Source organism: Strongylocentrotus purpuratus, unplaced genomic scaffold, assembly GCF_000002235.5.
Source record: "Strongylocentrotus purpuratus isolate Spur 01 unplaced genomic scaffold, Spur_5.0 spur5_scaffold_2, whole genome shotgun sequence".
In the NCBI taxonomy this organism is placed as follows: Eukaryota; Metazoa; Echinodermata; class Echinoidea; order Camarodonta; family Strongylocentrotidae; genus Strongylocentrotus; species Strongylocentrotus purpuratus.
Genome location: NW_022145605.1, coordinates 38,738,591 through 38,762,032, shown reverse-complemented (window position 1 = coordinate 38,762,032; position 23,442 = coordinate 38,738,591). Strand labels below are relative to the sequence as shown.

Sequence of the window (23,442 nt, the reverse complement as noted above, 5' to 3'; positions counted from 1 at the left end):
CTATCTTTATCTCTTTATATATTTCTATCTATCTATCTATCAATCCGATTTAATCATCTATAAATATCTATATATCTATCTACATAATCTATACATTTGACTATCTGTATCCCTATATAATATATCGATCGACGGATCTTCTATCTCCATCTCTTTTTTTTTTCCTGCTCTCTTTTCAGGCCCTCTTTTCCTTTTTTCAGTTGCCATTCGGTGGGTTCAAATTATACTAATAGTACACCATAAATCTCCCCCCCCTCTGCAATAAGTTTTAACAGTTGTACACCAAATTTTTCTTGTTTGTGGCATTTGCAAACCATAACAATAATTTAATTGAAAGCCTATTGAATATGTATTTCTTCTCATTTGAAATTAAGCCATTGGCCCCGGCCTGGTTTATCAACATGATCCGATAAAATAAAAAATAAATTGAGGTAATGAAAATAATCTATGATCCAATTTACTAATCTAAGACAATAACAAAACATCATGATAGACCTTCTGGGATTAGTGGCCTCATTATCTATTAAAAGAGGGTGGCCGGGCCGGTGTGCACCAAAAAAAGATTATAAATGACTATTTTTGACATGATAACCTCAGGCCCATGTATCTTAAAATAACACTTGACATTCCACGTGGTAATAGCCAGTGCATGGGCCCAAATCAGTGACATTGCCCAGCTATAATGAACGGGAACCTAAGTCACGTCTTACATAGAAGTAGGGGGAACACCGTTGTTAACTATTTACCATAATGAATTCACTGTCGTACTGATGAGGGGGTGCCCCCAGTAATCAAATTCGAACGTGGTTTATTATACTGATTTGATACCAGTGATTTACAAATGTTGCTGAAATGACATAATTTTTCCGTTTTTTTTTTTTTTTTTTGCTCATTGCGCCACTGTATGAATTAGACATGAGAGATCATTTATAACTAGTCAAGCCTATCGATGGGATATACGGAGCCACGGAGGGGAGGGAAGTAGAACAATAGGACGAAAAAAAAAAACGAAGAGGAGGAGGAGGAGGAGGAGGAGGAGGAGGAGGAGGATCTCTACATATGATCTGAGATATAGTTATAGCGCCAGCTCTGGTTTCTCATCGTACAGGCTCTAGCCATTCAAGATGGCAGCGCTCACAGAACCCTCACGTGTTGGATCGAAGTCAAACCGAGCAGAGAGAAAGAAACTTGTGTCCAGCATCAAACAGAAGGCGAAAGATGTATTGGGCAGCAAAGAAAATTCCAACAACATTGTTGAAATATTAGAATATCTGCAGGTAAGATATGGAAAGCCCAACTAGATCTAGGCTAGACTAGACAGCAATAACCATCTGATTTGGGTCATTTCTTTAATAAAACTGACATTTGTTGTCATTCCCCAATACAGATGGCAACCCAGAGATCTCGTACCGTGGGGGTAGCTATAGCCAACAATGGCAGCTTTTTCTGTCAAAACATTTTCTCCCCGATTTTCTTTATTTAGATCTAATTTTCTGATTTCTAAATCAGATGTAAATTAGAAGTCTAGGTCGGTATGTCATTTGTCCTAATTACAGTTATCAAAATTTGATAACTTAATATTAAATACATAATTTACGGACTTACTTATATGAATTATCCAATTTGTATCTCAGATCCGCGAAGCAGTACGTTCATGCATTCGAAATATTACCCGGCGGCCGATATATTTCCGGGTCCACCTACCAAAACATAGCCAAATGGCCAATCAAAGCACTCGTTTCGTGGGAGTTCGTTGGTCAAGCTGGGCCGACTCGTACGTAGCTACGGTAGCTATTGGACGCTCGAAAAGAAAAAATGAATATTCATCAACTAAAACCAAGACGGATAATGTTGACGACGAGACTTTCTCGGATTAATCATTAATTTAGGATCTAAATGAGCAAGCTATCGTAAGTCAAATAAGCTATATATATGTTATTTTTAATTTGTGTTGTAATTGCAGCAGTTATGAGGATGTAAAGAGTGAAAATCTCGTTGCATATCTCATTCATCGCGGTCCGGTCGAACCGAACCATTTGTTCCGTACAGTGCCTCACAGAAAGAGGTCCCCAGACTTCAGTCTCTATAATCGGAGGTCTAGTGGAGCCAGACGTAGTCTCAGTGGAACAACCGACGATTAGAGAGACTGAAGTTTTCGGTCTAGGCTAGACAAGAGAGTAGAGTAGAGACGGGAGTCGGCCGTACGCCGTCGGAGAGCTAACTCCAGTCCAGGGAGCTCCGCCACCGAAGTAGTCGGGCGGCGGAACTCCAGGAAACTCCGACGCCGACGCCGTTGGAGCTTCAGCGGGTGCATCTGAAAAAATTCAAACAGCGGGTTGGGCCACATTATCTTAAAATATGCAAAGGGAGTAATTACAATTTTGACTTAGATCTACTAGGTTGCTCATCTCCTCTGGGCGTCTGGCTGGTCACTTGAAATTATGATTTGAAGAAGTCTTCGATGGGAAAAAGCCAAAAAGGGGGTGATTCTTCGTCCTACCCCGACAATTCATCCATGCATGTTGTATCATTGATTCAATATGGCGAAGAGAAAGTACGCGCATGCATACTTTCTCTTCGCTATTATTATTTTCTTTAAAGGAGCCAGTTTTCGGCCACTTAATAGGGTGTCTGATCGCGCACCCGATGTTGTGTGCTAAAATACTTCCCATAGAGATTGCACGCATCCCTATGCAGTCTACGTGCATTGCGCGACCATGAAAATTGGTCAATGATTTTATGAAAAAAATTGAAATTCAAACCTTTGGGGCTTGTGATCCTGAAGGTAAAACTCAATAAATGAGGTGTCATATGAAAGAGCAGGTTTTTCTCCATATTCCCCAAAGGGGCGCACCCCCGAAATTCTCAAAATATCTTGGTCAAAACAGCGATTTAAATGTTGTTTGCATCCTAGCTCCAAAATTTGCCACTTTCCTGAGCTGCGCCCCCCGGGCTTATGTCCGGCTAGACGTAAGGAAAATATGTATGCACTTATTTTTTCGCTAGCCCCAAGAGATCACTCGCCCCAACAGTTTAAAAATACCCTTCCCACATTTTTGGAATCAGCTAATTAGGGAGGCGTGAGCTCCGCTCAGTCCAAACCATGGTTACATCGCGTAACATGTGCGCTTATAGTGAATGAAAGTATGGATGGCCGTTCCCACCATAAACCCCGGAAGTGAATACACGTTATAGTCAATGGCAATATCGCGGAGACATCTCCGCGATATTGCCATTGACTATAACGTGCTTTCACTTCCGGGTTTTTTGTGCGACGAACGCTAACCATACTAGTCAATGGCACGTGTCGCGGAGACAGCGTAGCTCAAGCTTGCAAGTCGCGCATTGGCTTAGCAGCATGCGTACGATATGCATACGCTTGCATATCGCGCGATACAGCTGTTTGGCTAAATTTAGCAAAACAACATCACTCTGCGTGGACGTCTTTTTCGTCGATTTTGACCAAAATGATATGAATATACCAGCATTTTGGAGGGGCTGTATCTTTTGATTGAAACATCGGTGAAGCTTCAAATTTGAAATGTATTATTCTGATTACACTTTTTATTCAAATATCAAACAAAAATGGTGAAAAACGATCCCAAATTGAAAATTGAAAAATCGTTCAGACACCCTACACTTAAGACAAAATCCTATTTTTTGGACTCTTTACTAGGCAAATTCATGCAAAAAATTATTTTCAAAAAATTGACTTGAAAACACATCAGACAATTAGTCTGAACCGAGTCAGGAGCAGATTTGAAGAAATTATATTTTTAAATGTTGTAAATCCAAAGATATAAGAAGAAAACTGACCAAGTATCTGTACTAAAAATCGTACATGTAAAATTGGTCGTACACATTCGACAGCTCTATAAATGACGCGCACGGTTGCGTTACGTTCTCGAATCCAAAATCATACCTCACACACACACACACTCTCACCATACCGCGAATGGTCCGTCGTGGGGAGCTAGCCGGCTGAGAGTTTGCAGCTATACCAACGCAGCTTCGGAGCTCCGCAGCGCGCCATTTTTTTTTTGGGAAGGCAGCGGCCTAGCTTTTTGCCCAAACAACGCTAGATCGGCTGCTGGCAAAATGAAAATAACTACGATCGAGAACATCGTCGGTTTCTTAACTTTTCAGTGAGATAATTCTGAATTCTAATTGAGACTATATAATAAATTAAATCGACAAAGAAACCTCGGTAGAACTCTTATAACTATACAAAAGCTTGTTTATTTCTTCATTTGACATTTTGTTTTTGACCATTTTTTCGTGCGCGAGTCAATGCAAACTATGTATTAACAAACTTTCAACACGCAAGGAACGGGGAACACTCGCGGACCTCGTATCAAATTCGTTGCAAAAAAAAAAATCAAGGGTGATTTTGAAGCAGTGAAGAATATTGGCGCTGCAATGCGCAGAAATATACTTGAAAGAAACTTAAAAAGTCATACCTGAATTTTCAGAAAATCGTATTTGTATTAGTGTACCTAGATGTGAATTGTTTATAACTCAGATTTTATGAAGATTTGTCGGGAAAAAATGTCAATTTTTTCCGTTTGGTGGTCATTTCTAGGCTAATATTTTAAAAGTTACTTCAGTAATGGTCCCGATGTTTCTCTTATCATACTCGCATGTTATTCCTACATAGATTAAACATAGGATGGTTAAGGGTAAGACCGGATAACATTATAAAAAAGATATATCCTTCCAACCTCCCATATCCAAGTTTTGGGCTGATTATTGCCGACCCACCGCAGCAAGGCCATTCAGATTTTCGTACGCGACCGAAGCGCCCTCTAGTGCCCCATGAATGTGCCTATCTTTACTTCCTATTTATTATCATTTCTTGTTCAAATCATGAAGCAAATATTATTATTATTTAAACAAAAAAAGAATCCCAGAAAAAAATCACGAATTGCCATGACAATATTCATTTCAATTTTCACTGTTTTGGAGCCAGTTATCGGCCGAGCGTTTCAGTTTATGGCCGCATGTACAAAGTCAATAGGAAGCGCTCGCGCGCGCCGTGCGTTTCCGCGCTGATGTACAGCACAAGCGGGTGGAGCAGGTATCCCACGCCGGAGCTCCCTGGTGCTCGCCTGGCCGAAGACAGGCACAGCGGTGATCGGAAGTTGGAATCTGAATTAGACAGACATATCGTGTGTGCGTTGCGGTGTGCGGCTGCATTGATTTAAAGGTGAAATTCAAAGAAAATCACAAATATGTCAACTAATGTATCACTAGAAACTGGTAAGCTAACAGATGGCCATCGTACAAGCTTTAGGTCAACTACATAGCGGGTGATGTATAAAAATACAAATACAACCACCTCCATAGCAGCTGGGATATACGAGAGATTCGCCGGAAAATAACGATGTTTTAATGACGTCACTATATGGACCAACACTGCCCAAGCAGACGACATCCCATAGAGAATGAACATAATTGCAAAGCTATTATTTCTCAAATTATAATGAGTTGAGTGTATACAAATGTAATGGCATGTCAAACCTTTCAAAAAGGGATATGACCCGATTCTGATAACTAAAATCTTTTGCTTGTAAATACACAGGATAGGGGTTAATTAACAATCAAAGAAACCAGACTCCCAAATTGAAAAAACCCCGGCATGATATTAAGGACGGCATTTGTTCCCTCTTGAAACGCCGAACATACCCCGGTGTGTGCAGCTGATTAAACAATGGCGTCTTATTTTGTTTACAAGCGACAGATTCCGTTAAATTTGTATCGCTGCATTTGTCATCAAAATAAAACCATGTGCAGGGTTGAGAGTGAGGTAATAGATTATACATTTAGCCTGACGGTAGTGAAGTAAGAGAAAGAACTCAAGAGAAGATGAAAACACAGGCACTGAAAATGTGTGAGATGTCATGGGGCATCGTCTGCTTGTGCAAGTCATGTCCATACTGTGATCTCACAAATCTCAGCAGCGTTCGGAGAGCTCTTTAGGTGCTATGCCGGGGCTGTATTTTAAGCGTTTTGTAATTTATAATAATCATTACTTCGAATGTTTCCAAGCATTGAATTTTGATAACCTTGACGAATCAATGTTTCAACTTTGCAATAATAAAAATAAAGTTAGTTTTTAAAATCAATGAATATCTACTTTAATACATGCGATGAGATACTTTTGAGCTTGCGACTAGCACAAAATCGGGCTCTAAATCTGAAAAATACTTGAAATAAAGCTCATTTTATGGTACCCATATTTCTTACAGACACGCGTAACATCGCTAAAATGTGATATTTTAGGATATATTTTTCATTGCAAATGTGGTTCTTCAGTGACACTGGCATGGTATGGTATGTGTGGGATATGTGTTATGCTATTATGCGATGTATTTTAGAGTAATTTTACCTTGCATCCAACCAATCGGCCGAAAACAGGAGCTGGCCGATTACCGGCTCCTTTACTCTAGTTAGATCTGGACAAAATGCGTTTTCTAAAATAACGATCCTCTGCATTTCGCGGACGTTTTTTCATCAGCAATCTGCGCAGGCAAAAAATTAAGTTTTTCATTTCGGGGGCTCCATTTCAAATTTTTTGGAAATTTTCGGGGGCTACTTTTTCAACTTTCGAGGGCTCTTTTTTCTGGGGCTACTTTTTCATTAATTCATAAAAGGATAAGCCTACAGTTTGTTGAGATTTGTTTAGTAGGCTAATGTTTCGGGCTTCCTGCTTCGTAATTGCCTATCAAAAAAGAAACCCCTTTTTCTAGTTCAATAACTAAGTTTTCATGCATTGATTTGATGCAAGAACTGTAACATAATAGACCCTAGATTGTGATTATTTCTGGCCATGAATTCCGATAATCATTTTTCAAAGTAAAATTTTCACAAGAAAATCAAACAGTCTTTTAAAAACGTAGACATTAGAGTCTAGTAATACTTTTACTAATTCTAAGCTCAGGTTTCGTAAATCTATTCACGAAACTATATTGAAATCGCGGCAATAATGATGCAAACCAACAGATAACAATTTCAAAGTGTCAAATCTCTTCGACTCGAGCTCAGCTCAATTCAACTCACACACTGCTGCATAACTGCAACGTAACTCCAGGAAACTGCAACACCGGCGCCGCAGGCGTCGGACGCCTGCGCTGCCGGTGTTGGAGCTTCCTGGAGTTAACTGCAACTCAGCTCAACTCACACACACTACACAGTGGCAATGCACTGTATTGTATGCGTGTCAGTCACGGTGATTTTGTCTGATTTTCTTTACTTTGAAGAAATGATTATCAAAATTACGTAAACATGGCGAGAACATCACAAAATAGGCCTTAATTTCATACCTCTATTTATGGAAACTTTATAATATTGCAGCAATCGTGAATTCGTGATGGAAATTGATTGCAGTTTCGCGATGTTTAGTGGTTCATTGTCTAGATTCAGCTTCTACAAAAACAAAATCGACCGCCAAAAACTCGAGCCCTACGCTCCATCTCGATCTCGCAACTGCGAAAATGTACGTGTTTTGGCGTACTTGCGTGCGACATGGTAAGCCAGGTAAGGTATGGAATATGGTTCGAGTTTTTTTACGACCGATTTTTGTGTATACAATTTTATACGGAGATTCAGCGCGCGGACCAAGAAATGCACGCAATGAATACGAAGCTAGAAGAGAGCGCGCGACCGCTCGTAATCGTTACGGGGGCGATTTGAGATCATTTCACTTTTTGATGTCGCCCCCGAAATCAGATTTTGAGCTTATTTCGGGGGCTGTTTATGGTCTTTCCGGGGCGAATCCGCCCTCCGCCCCCGTGTATTTTTTTGGCTGGATCTGCGGGTTTTATGTTTCCGAACCGCCCGCTGGCGATTAGAAAAATGGATTCTGCGGAAGAAAATAACCCTAGTTCACCATCTACTTTTATGGGTTGTCCGTCTTCCCGAGGATTTATCGCTCATAATGTGAAAGTCTCTGTACAAAGTCAATGTAAAATGCATCAAGAAAATCATCACGGAATCAATTTTTGCATCGGCAACGCGCCGATCAAAAATTTGAAACGTATGCGAAAATGCGGAAGATCCTTATTTTTGAGGACTCATGGGTCTGCGTTTACAAAGACAATACTCGTTAAATGCAGACAATCCTTATTCTCAGACCAGCGCCCCTACTGTACAAAGAAAAAAAACATGGCGGCCGTGTATACAAGTACTATGAGAGATTGTAGCCGTGTGGATGGCAAATGTACAAGTACATTTGTGTACTCCCTTGCAGCCTTGGTTAGAAGCGGACATGACAAACAAAGTTACCTACCAACAAGGCAGTATATGCGGTCTAGCTGACGAGTACACATGAAATAAAGCAAGATGATTCCAGCAGGGGAGAGGCTGTATGGTGCCTTTCACCCTTCCTACAATCCTTGCAAGATTAAATCCAGTGGTTTATTGAGAACCTTGGTATCCAGTAAATGTTACCAAGAGGTTCAAACCTCTGACATTGATAACAGAAATAAAACAAATTTTGCTGCTTTTACAACCTTGTATCAATGTTTATAAGTTTACAACCTTGTATTGATTTATATATGTAAGTTTACCTCACATGTATTTGAGCTAATGTTTTACAACCTATTCAATTTTGTTTTATTTTGACAATATACAATATACGTATTCCTGATCTATATGTATCCTGTTACAAATTATTTATGTTATGAACTATAAATAAACTTAATAAAGGAATTAAATTTGATAAAATTTGCCAACCTTCCCACTCTCTCTTGCTCACTCAATGTCTCTCTCTCTCTCTCTCTCCCTCACCCCCCCTCTCTCTCTCTGTCTCTCTCACTCTCACTCACTCAATGTTTGTTGTCTTGTTCACTCCCTCTTCAGCATGATGAAAAGGACATCGTCAATGCCGCCATCCAGTCTACCTCGAGGATCTTCTGTCATCTCCTGGCCGAGGATGAGATGATCCCAGCCCCTGGTGTGTCGGGTAGCAAGGAGAAGTATCGGCTCTGGTTGCAGGCCAGGTACAACGATGCCATCAGGTGCCTCTGCAATGTGGTGGGGACGTTTGTGACGGTACCCGTATTGCAGGTAGGTCATCTTTGAGATACGATGGTTCATCAAGGTTTTATAGATGTGGAATGTGTGAGAGAGAGAAAGGGAGAGGAAAGGAAAGGAAAGGAAGATATAAAGGAGTAGAGAGAGAGAAAGGAAGTAGAGCAGAAGAAAGAAAAGGAAACATAAAGAGAGGAGGAATATAGACAAGAACAACTGAAGATTGGAGAACAGAAAAAAAAAGAGGAAGGGAACAGAGAGAAAGTAGAGGAAGGAGAGAAGAGAGTCAAGATATTTGATCAACAAGAACAAAACTGTTTAGTTAGTAAAGAGAAAGAGGAAGAGAATGAAAACAAGTATATGAGAAAGTGAGGAACTGAAAATAGAGGAAATATATTAGAAAAGAGAAGGGGAAAAAGAAGGAGAAGGGAAAAAGAACAAAAAAAGGAAAAAAATAATGACAGAAAGGAGATGTTGATGTAGAGAAAATAAAAATAGAGCAGAGGAAGAGAAATGGTTATAAGAAAACAACGAACTAAATGCAATTCATTTAGCGCTTAGAGACTTCGGTGGTAAGTGCTTTTTAAGTAACGTTTTTATTATATTAATTCATGAAAGTGATAGAATCTGAAAGAGAGAGAGTCGTTGGTGTTTTTTGTCTTTTGATAAGGAAGCTAACTGAACTTGCATGCAATTTCTCTTTCTCTTTTTGTTGTCGGTGCAGTGCAGATCGGTAGATTTTCTTAACAATGCTCCCGCTTAAACATTCAGGAATCCTATATATTTCATTGATCAAGATTATCACGTTTTTTGTGTTTTATTTCTGTTACAGGAGCTTGCTTTGAGAACACTGATGAAGTTTGTGGCAGAAGAATCAAAGCATCCTTTTAAAAAGGAGGGCTCATCTTCAAACTACTTCTTTCCCATTCATATTATTGCTGTGAGTATATCCCTTCTATTTGTTTGAACATCGTTATTAATTAACATCAAGATGAAGGAATTGTACCCCCCCCCCCCAATTTTTTTATTTAATCAACTTTTTGTAAACTGAAAGTACATCGCAGACGTTTTTGTATCCATACATTAAAACTGGGAACTGCTGTGGATTTCACACAAGATTATTGCTGCATTGATATGTGACCATTTCTTGTGTTACAGTACTTTTACCAATATTCAATCTTACCATATGAATATTAATATGATACCTTATTGTCTAAATTCTTTATTTGTGTCACCTTTAACAGCTTTTGGTGCCACAGCTACTTTCAAAGACTGTAGTGTTCAGTGAGCTGATTGGTCGGTGTAAGGAATATATGGAGTATGATGATGTCAGATACCATGTATTGCAACACGTTCAACATCGTATATCAAAGCAAGCCAAAGAAAAACTCAACCCGGTAAGAAATAGATTATGTACATGCCTTCAAATAAGACGGAGTAATTTTTCAAGGCATAGTTGAGCTTTAACAATTTTTTGTTTTCATTACAGTTCTATACATTTTAGAGTGATACTTACATTTAAATAATTGTATTATAGAAACTTGTCGCATATCACTGATCTGCTTGGCTATCCGTAATGTACAGATTAATCAGGTAGTTAACATGTGAAAACTAGCCTACTGTGTGTTCTATCAAAGAATGAAATTATAAAAAAGGTGTATTTATAAACCAGAACCCCGTCATATAAAGAGTTGTAATTGATACGAATCAATCAAAGTCCTCTAATCGATCGCAAGTTTGCAACTCTTATAAGAAGAGGCCCAGATCATCCATAGGAAATGTTTGATGTGATAAATATAGATATTTTAGACACTTATGCATAAGACAAAAAACATTTTCACAAAAGAGTATATGCAATTTCATTAATTTTGTGTATAAACAGATTATCTGTGTAAGATCTTCAATATCAAATAAGCATATCAGATGATTTATGAGCCCCTCCTAGTAGCTACGTATGTTTAGTATGTATGTTTAGTTTGTGATAAATAATGCAAGATGATTCCAGCAGGGGAGAGGCTGTATGGTGCCTTTCACCCTTCCTACAATCCTTGCGAGATTAAACCCAGTGGTTTATTGAGAACCTTGGTATCCAGTCAATGTTACCAAGAGGTTCAAACCTCTGACATTGATATGAGAAATGAAACAAATTTTGCTGCTTTTAAAACCTTGCATTGATTTTTCAACAATAATAAAAACAAGTATTCCTGATGTATATGTATCATGTTACAAGTTATGGTATGCATTACTATTACATTTGTATGTACGTCTCTCCTAGAGAGTAAGATTTAAAAATATTTAAAAAATTGACTCTGATCAATACCTTTTATCTCATTGCTCATTGCATATTAGATGGAGATGACAACCCTGTGTAACAACACTGTGAATCTCTTGCATACAGTAACCATGCCAACGGATGAGGAGAGCATCAACAACTTTCTGGGCATGATTCCTGATCCAGACGAAGGAGGGAAGATTATGAACCTCAAAGTGAGAAGCATTAAAATTCATGTGAACTAGGACTTAATAAAGATATATTTGATTACCTGAAGATAAACTTGAGTTCTGGTAAAAAAAAAGAAAAGGAATTCTCACAGAATCAAACGAAACTTACACTGAATGTTCAAGACTACAAATAAATGTCATCTGCCAAACAATTTTAGTAGAAAATGTATACTAGCTGAGTAATGAGCATAGAAAGATAAGGAAATCAAGGTAAGTAGCCCCGACACCATTTGTGTAGTCCCATATACATCTTTCTGTGTACAGTACTTGTTACTTGACCAAGACTGGGCCAAATTGATTATGATTTTGATGACTCAATAACCTTGCAGTGCACACCAATACTTACATGCTACATGATCAACTTTTTTTTGATCCATTCCACACCTTTTCTCTCACCATGCAATCGCCTGCCCAGAACTCAACTTTATCTTTAAGATAAAATGGAAACGATGATGATGATTCACAGCATTTGTATGGCGCCATATATCTCTTTAAAAAAACATTCAAAGGCGCAAGCTCCTCTAATAAAGTTGGCATTTAAATCCAACCTTACAGCAATTAGGTCTGAAAGAAAGCTGACAAATAAGAGAAGAAGATTTAGTTGTCAACTGTTAGTAGTTGCATTCTTACAGGATATTCAAATGACACCTGTTCGGTCTAGGCAGTATAATGTTTTGTTTTGTTTGTGATGAAATAATGCAAGATGATTCCAGCAGGGGAGAGGCTGTATGGTGCCTTTCACCCTTCCTACAATCCTTGCAAGATTAAATCCAGTGGTTTATTGAGAACCTTGGTATCCAGTCAATGTTACCAAGAGGTTCAAACTTCTGACATTAGTTAATGTACCGGTAATGTCTATATTGTCAATATTTTGCTTTTAATTACTGAAGATTTTACTTTTGGGGTTGTAGAAAAAGGGGACCAGCCTAGATAGGTCAATCGCCTTTTCTGGTCCCTCACATCCCTACTCCACCCATTAATCATTTTTAGTGTTACTGTTGTTTTATTTGTTCTTATTATATTTTTATATATATTGCATTTTGTATAATTGTATTCTGCATGTTATAATGCTGTAAGTTTTTTATTGGATGTGAAATAAACTGAACTTGAACTTGAACTTGACATTGATATAAGAAATAAAACAAATTTGGATGCTTTTGAAAACCTTGCATTGATGTATGTTAGTTTACCTCACATGGTAATATTTGAGCTAATATTTTACAACCTTTCAGATTTTGTTTAATTTTTCGACAATATATAATAAACATATTCTAATGTATTTGTATCACGTTACAAGTTATTGTTTGCATTACTATTGTGTACGTCTCTCATAGAGAGATAGTATGTTGATTTAGATATGCACTAAAATACATTATGCTTAGATTTGTAAGAAATCCAGGTCATAAAATTATGATATACATCTCATTTGTACACTGGACTGATTGGCCCATACGTATAAAACCTTGCTCAACCTAATTGCGTATGTTATGATAAGTATTTAGTTTGCAACTAGGCCTAGTGATGTTTTATGAATATACTAGAGATATTGCTTGCACTTGTAATCAATCAATTGATCACAATATCTTTGTAGAAAAATAATATTCTATTTTTTCCCATCTGAACAATCCATTTGCTTCTGAACCATCGCAGAGTCTTCACCCATCGCTTGGCTATCCTTACGGTTTCCCTGTTGCAATAATCTTAAAAGAAATATATTCTTTTCCTCTCCCAACTGATTAATCCATTTTTTCTGAACCATGTCACCTTAGGAGCATCGCAGAGTCTTCACCAACGCTTGGCTGGCTTTCCTGAGGTTTCCCCTCCCTAACTCGGTCTACAAACAGATTCTCATTAATATCCACGAGAATGTGATGCCTCACATGACGACACCCCTCCATCTCACTGATTTCCTCACAGCGTCTTATGATATAGGTTGGTATTGACTTACTTTTTAAATTGATTTTGCCAGGAAGAGGGAGGGCAGACCTGCCAACCAGTACGATATAGTCGTATTTCGTACAAATTTTAGAAGCAAATACGACAGTACGATTTAACTTTTAAAATTTTTGTTTTTTTGTTTTAAATAATATTTTTAATAATTTGTTTAATTTTAAATAGTATTATGTGTGTGTGTGTGTGTATGCCATTTTCAATGGTAAAATGCCAATTCTGTCCTGAAAAGTATCCCACAAGCATCTCACATAGGCAATTTGGGGATGTTCATTGGTTCAACGAACACACCAGTCGTAATGAAATCATGCTTATTCAACCGATGATCCTTAAAAAAAATTCTTTCTGTAAGTAGGAACTGTACGAGGCATTGATCCGCGTAACAGTCCGTGTTTATTTTTAAGAATACAACTTTTGTCAGTAAAATACAACTTTTGGGATTAAAGAATACAGTTTTTGAACTCCAGAGGTTGGCAGGTCTGGGAAGGGGGGGGGGGGGGGGAATTTTTTCCTGAAGTTTTTGTAAGTTTCAGAACTCCAAAAAGTATTTAAGGTTCATTTTTCCTGAGGATTTGTAATTACGAATATAAAACAGGTGTGTTTCTGCATTACAAACCTTTGGAGTGATGATATTTAAATCTTCAGAAATGTTGAACTCTTAGACAAAGCAATTTGTAGCCGTTGACAATGAAGATGTCTCATATACTGTAGTATAATGAGTTTGATTAGAAGATATTTTATTGGTTACTGTGTGGAATTTACTTATCAGTGCAAAAAAGAACAATTGAAATATTCTATACCAGAAATAGAGAATAAATTTTCTGCCAAATGTATGTTTAATTTTTGCATGACAATTGCATAGTGATTATGACTGCTTATTAGCTCTGCACAATTCTATGTGGAAACATTCACATTTGTACAAGTACTATTTATTTTATTTCGTTATTCAGGTGGAGCTATTAGTCTGCTTGCTTTGAATGGCCTCTTCATTCTCATCAATCAGTATAATCTGTAAGTATTCATTCTTGCTTCATGAACATCCCTTTATGTGGACCTCCTTGCTTTTATTCTTTCATGGAGTTGTTTTAAAGCCTGTCTGTACTAGTTTGGCCAGGAGAGATTAGACCACCCAGCGTGGTTGCTGACAGGTGATTATCTCATCAACTCAGCTCTCAATTAATATAATAAAAAGAGGATCATGGGGGACCAACAGACACCGTCTAGGCATTGTTTTCTGTATAGAGAGAGCAAGTAGCTACAAATAGTGCAGTGAGGCTTTAACCAAATGAATAATGGATCTAAAGTGCAAGAACATGGATGTGAAGCATTATTTTCCTACATGTATTAAATTGTTGATCTTTTTTATGGTCAGAGTGTGGCACATTTTTGAAAGTCATTTGAGAAGTTGTGTTGTTTTGAAGTTGCAGTCAGTGGATTTGAAATAAGAATTTAGTCGACAAATTCTTTATCAGATCGATGGAGTACCTGTACATTATCTCTTTGTTATTGTAAATGACATATTGATGGGTTGTTTCGCATTGTGTGATTTGTTTGATTATTTTGTAGAGAGTATCCTGATTTCTTCACCAAGCTGTATGCCATGTTTGAGCCCTCTCTCTTCCATGTCAAGTACAAGGCCAGGTTCTTTCATCTTGCGGACATGTTCTTATCTTCAACGTAAGTGGAACTGAGGATTTAAGATTTTATTTGGTTGTGAAATACAGAAGAAATAGTGCATATTCATGTTAAGATGGGGACAATATATGTGTCAATAGCTTATTGAGAAATTGTAGCTGTTATAAAACTGCTTGTGTTGTGCTGTAAAACATCATTATCTTGTGGAAGAATGGTCTCAAAAATTCTTCTAAACCGCTGGCATGTCCGTTTCATTTAAGTGATTTTGATATATTCATCTGGAAAATCATTGATATTTCTTTTATCCTTTAGTGTGTACATGACCATATGCACACTAAAGGATAAACAAGGAGAAAACATCAGTGACACAAAGACGTAACTCTGTATTTTACCCAAATGAGTATTTAATATCAAAATGTTCAGAAAAATGTGGGCTTTCCAGGAAACACAAAGACTTAACTCCACCCAACACCCCATTGAAGTCAATGGCTAGAGAAACATAGACTTAACTCCTTAAGGACCAAGTGCTCAGTGAAACATAAACCACTTTTTCTCATAATGGAGTTTTGTCTTTGTGTCACTGACCCCTCGACATGAACAATAACAATCGAACTGATTGGGTTTCAGTGATTTCTTCTATGGTTATATTTTTATGCCTCCGTTACGAAGTAGCCGGAGGCATTATGTTTTCGGGTTGTCCGTACGTACGTACGTCTGTACGTACGTCCCGTTCTTGTGATCACGTTATCTGAAGAACCGATTGATGGATTCCTGCCAAACTTTGGTCATGTATGTATCTTGCAGAGCCGATAAACTGATTAGATTTTGGGGTCACGAGGTCAAAGGTCAAAGGTCACAGGGCTCATTAGGTATGCAAAAACAGCTCGTGATCGCGTTATCTGAAGAACCGATTGATGGATTCCTGCCAAACTTTGGTCATGTATGTATCTTGCAGAGCCAATGAACTGAGTAGATTTTGGGGTCATGAGGTTAAAGATCACAGGTCACAGGGCTCATTATGTATGCATAAACAGCTTGTGATCGCGTTATCTCAAGAACCGATTGATGGATTGCTGCCAAACTTAGGTCATGTATGTTACTTGCAGAGCCGATGAACTGATTAGATTTAGTGGTCATGAGGTCAAAGGTCATAGGCCACAGCACACATTATGTATGCAATAACAGCTTGTGATCGCGTTATCTCAAGAACCGATTGATGGATTCCTGCCAAAATTAGGTCATGTATGTTACTTGCAGAGCCAATGAACTGAGTAGATTCTTGGTTCATAAGGTCAAAGGTCAAAGATCATGGGCTCATTATGTATGCAAAAATAGCTTGTGAATGCATTCTCATTAGAACTGACAGATGGATTACTATTTAACTCAGGACATCTTGCAGAGCCAATGAACTGAGTAGATTTTAGGGTCATGAGGTCAAAGATCAAAGGGTCATATATGTATATGAGAAATTGCTTGTAATCACGATATTCTGAGAACCTGTCAATGGATTACAATTGAACTTGAATCCGAAAAATTTCTTCTGTTTTGGTTTGTAAAATTGCTCTATGACGGAGGCATCATTTTTAACTGCGCGCAGTCGAATTCCATCTAGTTTCATATGATTGTGGAAAATCTGTTTCTTTATTCTCTGTCCAGGCATTTACCTTCATATGTTGTGGCGGCCTTTGCAAAGAGGTTATCAAGGCTCTCATTAACAGCGCCCCCACATGCCCTAATGATGCTCATTCCGTTTGTTTGTAATCTTCTGATGAGACATCCGAACTGTAAGGTGCTGGTACACAGGCCTCATGGCCCCAGGGGTGAGTCATCGTTAGAATTCGTTATCAGACAGCTTATAATTAAAAGGACTTGGTAACATTGTTCAGATGAGAGATATTGGTGCTAAGGTAGTGACTTCAATGATAGATGTACAATTAAAGATAATCTGAAAATTTGAGTGAAAACGAACCATTATTAATAAAACAAATTGGGAAAAACTGATCTGATCAATTCCTTAATTCTCCCAACTATATTATTACAATTTAATTACATTTTAGGTGAATGTAAATCGTCACAAAGCAATAAATTGACTCTACATACCATTCCAGACATTTAAGAGTTGACAGATTTTTAATAGCCTGTTTTATGTCTTTTTTTCATGGAAAATGGTTGGGAGAATTTACAGTTAATCACTCTTAGAGGGTTTTGACAGTGACGCCTTCAAGGAAAACCATAGATTTCTTTGTGGTTTGAGAATTTTATCAGGATTTTTTGCATGTCAGAGGGTTAGTTCAGTAAAAGGAATAAAGTAAATAACATTTTATAGAAGCAGTTTTTTCATCTAACTTCAGCAATCTTACTGAGTCACTTTGACAATGTTAAATCTGAGATGCGTGGCCCTACGTGTTATCAGTGTCTGTGATATGGTGTTATATTGAAGCCCTAAAAAATGGCACTTCAATGTTATCATGAAGTGTCTCAAAAAAGTAAAACTCTTTGAGTGACCCATTTTTCCCAATAGACTGTAGTATTATAACAAAAAACATTAGGAAAACAAATGTTTAAATTTCTATTTCCAATCGTAAATATCTTGATAATCAGACAGGCGATCTGCTTGTAAAAGTCATGGGGTTCCTGACTGACCTAAAGGTTTATAATTATGCATTGCAGCATGAGCTAAATCCAGGATTTTGTTTCAGAATCGGAGACAAAGTTACCCAATCCCTTTAAAAGTTCCCTGTAGGAAAGCAATAAATTGAAACAATGATTTGATTTCCCTTTATACTTTAATCAACCTCTTCCTAATTCCTAAAAAAACAACCACTCTCGCTGCCACTCCAAAACTGTCTGATGACCCTTACAAGGTGGCTGAACCTGACCTATTTAAAGCCCCACTGCACTACTTGTAGCTACTAGCTCCCTCTATATAGAAAACAATGCCTAAGTGGTGTCTGTTGGTCCCCGATGATCCTCTTTTTTCTAACCACCTGTCAGTGACCAAGCTGGGTGGTCCAATCCCTCCTGGCCAAACTGGTGCAGAGGGAATTTAAGTGCAATGCCCTTGAAAGCTCCTTGTGGGAAATCCAGATATTGAAGTCACACTATCCCCCTAACGATTAATTAAAGATTTCTAACTCTTGAACAACTTCTCGTTCTCGTTCTCCAGAGCTCTCTGATGACCCTTACAAGATGGATGAGCCTAACCCAGCCAAGTGCAATGCCCTTGAGAGCTCCCTGTGGGAGATCCAAACACTGAAGTCCCACTATGACCCTGGTGTGTCTAGGAGTGCAGCAAACATTGAGAAACCTTTCCCCAAAGTAGAATGGGACCTGGACCTGGACCTCACCATACCCCAGGTAATCCATCTTTTCCATTCCTTTGATAATAATAATAATAATAATAATATTCTGCTTATATAGCGCTTTAATAATACAATGTAACTAAGCGCTTTACAGATATACTGTTACCCCGGTCATTGGATTCAGTGCTTGCCCGCACACACTGTGTGCACAATCTCCACTCCCCGGAGAGCATTCGAGCCAGGCGTTACTTGACGCTAAAAACCTGTTTGACCAACAATGACGGTCGCATCCTACCAAGAATTTGAATACAATATGTTTGGATAAAGGACAGCTAGCTTTCTTCCTGTAAGTGAAATAGATGCATGCATGCATTGAAATGTTCATTTGAAAGATGTGTTATGAACGTATTTATGTAGTCCCATATGTGTATATCTATGTGTATCTCATATCTTGACAAGAGTAGGTCCCCTCAAGATCAAAACATGTTTTTTGTGATTTGTACACTTCAAAAGTACTCCCATAACAAGAACTCAGGATTACCCTAAACTTTTGCACAGTGTTTATTTTTCATTATGCCAGAATTTTATAAAGTAATCATTGTGTGTCTGTTTACTCTTTAGATGGTTTTGCACAGTGTTCGATTTTCGTCATGCCAGAATTTTATAGAGTAATCATTGTGTGTCTGTTTACTCTTTAGATGGTTTTGCACAGTGTTCGATTTTCATCATGCCAGAATTTTATAGAGTAATCATTGTGTGTCTGTTTACTCTTTAGATGGTTTTGCACAGTGTTCGATTTTCGTCATGCCAGAATTTTATACAGTTATCATTGTGTGTCTGTTTACTATTTAGATGGTTGCTAAGGAAACCAAGAAGAAGATGAAGACGATGCCCCTGGAGTTTGAACCAGCCAAAGGTCTACTAGGAGGAGGAGGTCAGGACATGTTTGATGCCAGGTTCTGGGTGGTTTGATCAACTACAGTAAAACCTGCTTTAGTGACCACCTGTCTACAAAGACCACCTGTCAACAAGGACCACATTTTTTCCCCCTTGAAAATGATTTCTCATTGAAACATGTAGTAAAGGAACCTGTCTAGAAAGACCCTGTCTATAAAGACCACTTTTTGTGTTTCCCTTGGGCAGTCGTTATAGACAGGTTTGACTGTACATGCAAGGGAACATTCATACTTTGGTGAAGGCTCTTGGCGCTCACATAAGAGCCTTTAGAGGTCCCAAGTTTGCTCCTTGCTTAAAGGCATTGTTTCCCAATGTTAAATCTGAGATGTACGGCCCTACGTGTTATCAGTGTCTGTGATATGGTGTAATATTGAAGCCCTAACAAAATTGCGCTTCAAAAGGAACACGAAGTGCCTCAAAAAAGTAACAAATCTTTGAGTGACTGGTTTTACCATACTCATTTTCTCTGATAGACTGTCGTGTTATTAAAGCTGTTAGGAAAAGAGCATCAAATTACATGGTGCACAAAACCTCCACAAATTATCAGGAGGCCGTGTCACAGTAGCCACATGACTTTCAGTCAAGCAGTTTAGGGTTAGAATCTCACTCTGCCACTAACTTCCATTGTATGGACATTGCCAATCTCGACCAGGTGTAAATGGGTACCTGATATCTTTGGTATTGGCCAGGTGGCTCACACCAGAATAATAATATTGGAGCAATCTGAGCATAGGATGCACAAATTTTACTGTGCTTCTCTGGACAAAGACAGTTGTAACTGCGTTTCCTTTTATTTCCTGTTTTTCTTTTTATTTAATGGCACCAGTTATATGTTGAGCAAAAGTTTTAGATACTATGGTTGTAAAAGTCTCGATATTCCCTTTTTATCCTTTCGCCCACTAAAGGTAATGGGGGAGCGAATATTCAGTCTAACAATTAGATTCATTAGCATAATATATGTCTGCATGTTTTACCAAGTGCTAATAGGTTGTTACCCTAACTCACAACATGTATGTTCACCAAACATGACTTGTACAAAATACAAGAGATTCAGCAGAGTTCATTTAAAACCCCAAGCATATGATTTATTCAAAAATAATTTGATTCTGATATTTCATTACAAATGTTATATAGATATAAAATGTCATTCCCTTGATTTCCATGTACATGTATATTTTTCTTATCGTATGTCTGAGTACCTATGTACATATAAAATGGTAGCAGGAAACATGGTATACACAGTTTTAAACTTTGGGCTTCCTGACATCACACTTCATTTGGTTGGAAGCAGAAATTGTTGTGTAAAAGTGAACCTGAAACATATTTTATGTGTATAGAGAAAGGGAGAGAGGGGGAAGGGAGGAGAGAGAGGGAAGAGAGAGGGAGAACAGAAAGAGGAGAGAGAGAGGGGGGGGGGGGGAGTAGAGACAGACAGAGGGAAAGAGACAAAGAGAGGGAGAGGAACAACAAAAGGGGGAGGGAGGGGGAGAGAAAGGAACAGTCAGAGAGGAGAAGTGACAGAGAGTGAGTGGACAAGGAAGAGAGAGACTGAGTAAAAAGACAGATAATCATAACAATCAATCAATCAAATTGCTCTCTTTAAAATAAAAATTAAGTAAAACCTAGCATAGATTTAAAATAATGATAATGATAATTTGAGCATTCTATGTTTCTAAATAGCGAACTGAGGGTGCAACTTTGTAATGTAACAGTTAATTTCAGAACACATTTGCTTCATTTCAAATTTCAATAGTAAACTTGTAATTTGATATATTAAACCTGCTGATTGTGAATATCGGGCAAAGAAGCCCCAGTAAAATTGTGTGATTTCCTCATTTTGAGACATTACCATTATTCTGTACAAACATGTACCATCAGTTGTGATTTCAAATAGTTCGTTAGTGACACCATGTCTTTTTCTGTAACAAAAAACATTACTCTTGATTATTAAATCAACACCTTAAAAACAACACCTTAGAAACACCTACGTAAAAAACAATTTGAGAAGTAACAAAATGACGGACTCAAAAAACTTAAATCTGACAGTTTCATATGCATATTTACAGCTACATGTACCATGTTATAATGATAAATCTGTATACTATATATGGAAGAGCTACTCGGCCAGATGCATTTACCTTCTAATACCATTTGTTCTCTTTTCTTAATGTCTTTTTTTCCTTATACCAATAGAATAATGAATGCAAAACAACTTCCTTGGCTGAATCTGGTTATTTGGAAAACAAGTGCAGTACAAAATAAACTTAAAATTAGTTACTGGATTTCAAGTATTTACTCAATTTAGTGAACGGTTTTATTCCGTTCACTACACTTGTAATTCATATGAACACATGCATTAATAGCATAGATTTTAAAGAAAGGAGAGCTGTAATGTCAGAAAGTTTTAAAAACACTTCTTGGGTTTGTATGCTGCATTAGCTATCTACACAGGAATGACTCCAAACCCATCTACTCATTGGCTACGTTTTAAACACTTATACATTTATGGTAAACTGATTAGATAGTTTATATGAGATTACATTATCAATCTATGAGGATTTCCTCATTAATAGGAGGGAAACTGATTGTATATACTACATGAAAGACTGATTACTTCATGTATTGCATAGATCACCGGACTATAAACCTGATCCACTTGAAAGACACAACAATATTTATAATTAGCATTGCAGCTCCATTAAGATGATTATAAAAGTACACATAATATTTTTGATATACAATAAGTAAGTGATAAGATGCGGTAAAAGAAAAATAACACTCTAACATGACATGAATATTTCTTGTGATCGTTGAAAAAAATTTCAGTTACTTGCCCTTCAAAACACAACACTACATCTACTGATACTAACAGAAATCATTTTTTTATCAAATACTAATCATTTCAGTGGAATAGCATTCTTTATAATCGAAGCATAGAAAAATACAATATACATGTATTACCCTTAGAAACATTTGCAGGAAAAGTCAATACAAAATTGAAGTGCATGCAGGGCCCTGTTACACAAAGCTAGCAGTTGATTGATCGTGCAATCAACTGATTGTAAATCATGGTCAGTTGCAAAACAGCAATCGATTGCTAACTTATTTATGTGTTGCGGGGGCCCAGATGCTATCAAACAACATGAGACCATTATGACAAGAGAAATATACAAAACTACGTGTAATTTAAGTAAGGCTCCTTACTTATTTCTAGAATAAACACTGTCACAAAATCTCGGTTACAAAGAGTTTTTAAGAGAATTGTCTTGATCATTATAGGTGCGATATCCAAGATACTAACACATCATGAAAAATCAGAAGATTCCATTGAATTTCTTCTACACAAATTTACTTGTGCCGGTAGGCATTACAGTTACCGAAATGAACCATTCCAAAAGATAATAATCAAAATGAAGTAGGAAAGGAATTCTGAAGATTATCATTATATTCATCTATTATTTTTTCTTTTTTTCTTGGGGGCCGGATGCTCTCAAATGTGCTCTATGATCTGTAAATTACTTCATTGTGAAAGAAAATGATTCTTAAAAAGATATCTTTTAAGCCAGTGGCTCTTTATCCCCTTTTGGGCTGCTGAGGTTGCATGTACAAGCCACGATGAAGAGCAGGATAACAATGAGGAGAGCGATGACGGCGATGATGACGATCCACCAGACCGGAAGTAGAAGATCATCAGTAAATGTGTCGTTGGGGTCTGTTCCTAAAAATAGGGATAAATACATAGTACATGTATTAAACAGGGAACGTCAATGAGGCAAATAGTGTCAGTCTCTGGGGTCTTGTGACAACTTCTTCAAAGGGACTTGGTAACATTGTTCAGATGAGAGAAAATGGTGCTAAGGTAGTGGCTTTAATGCTAGACGTACAATTAAAGATAATCTGAAAGTTTGAGTGAAAAACAGACCAGTATTAATGATAAAAATTTGTAAAAACTGATCTGATCCATTCCTAATTTTCCTAACTATATTATTACAATTTAATTATATTTTAGGTGCATGTAAATCGTCACAAAGCAATGAATTGGCTCTATATACCATTCCAGACATTT

General features: G+C 37.6%; 2 protein-coding genes across 14 annotated transcripts in view; one reads left to right on the top strand and one right to left on the bottom strand.

Annotated features, from left to right (window-relative positions):
* The first annotated feature begins 1,113 nt into the window (after nt 1–1,113).
* Nucleotides 1,114–19,499, top strand: LOC591488 (nucleolar complex protein 4 homolog). Of its 2 annotated transcripts, none has more exons than XM_030992390.1 (11): nt 1,114–1,277; nt 8,860–9,066; nt 9,866–9,970; nt 10,275–10,427; nt 11,380–11,517; nt 13,302–13,464; nt 14,433–14,493; nt 15,049–15,159; nt 16,774–16,937; nt 18,284–18,474; nt 19,272–19,499. In XM_030992390.1, exons 1-11 carry the CDS (start codon nt 1,125–1,127, stop codon nt 19,389–19,391), a joined length of 1,566 nt encoding a protein of 521 aa, XP_030848250.1. In that variant the 5' UTR covers nt 1,114–1,124; the 3' UTR covers nt 19,392–19,499. The 2 variants fall into 2 exon arrangements, with proteins under 2 accessions (XP_030848250.1, XP_030848249.1); XM_030992389.1 differs by having other exon boundaries at nt 9,863–9,970.
* A 3,114-nt stretch (nt 19,500–22,613) lies between these two features.
* Nucleotides 22,614–23,442, bottom strand: part of LOC105440969 (fibropellin-1-like) — an 89,853-nt gene continuing 89,024 nt past the window's right edge. For all 12 annotated transcript variants that reach the window (XM_030992371.1, XM_030992376.1, XM_030992372.1 and 9 more), the window contains one exon: nt 22,614–23,094. In XM_030992371.1, coding sequence (XP_030848231.1) covers nt 22,934–23,094 — 161 coding nt within the window. In that variant the 3' untranslated portion in view covers nt 22,614–22,933. The remainder of the gene's footprint in view (nt 23,095–23,442) is intronic.

Excerpts from the sequence above, each read along its gene's own strand:
- LOC591488 (XM_030992389.1), top strand. The coding sequence starts at position 1,125 with ATGGCAGCGCTCACAGAACCCTCACGTGTTGGATCGAAGTCAAACCGA. Across the intron at positions 9,971-10,274 it reads TTCCCATTCATATTATTGCT|CTTTTGGTGCCACAGCTACT; the intron begins GTGAGTATATCC and ends CACCTTTAACAG. Across the intron at positions 18,475-19,271 it reads TGGACCTCACCATACCCCAG|ATGGTTGCTAAGGAAACCAA; the intron begins GTAATCCATCTT and ends TTTACTATTTAG.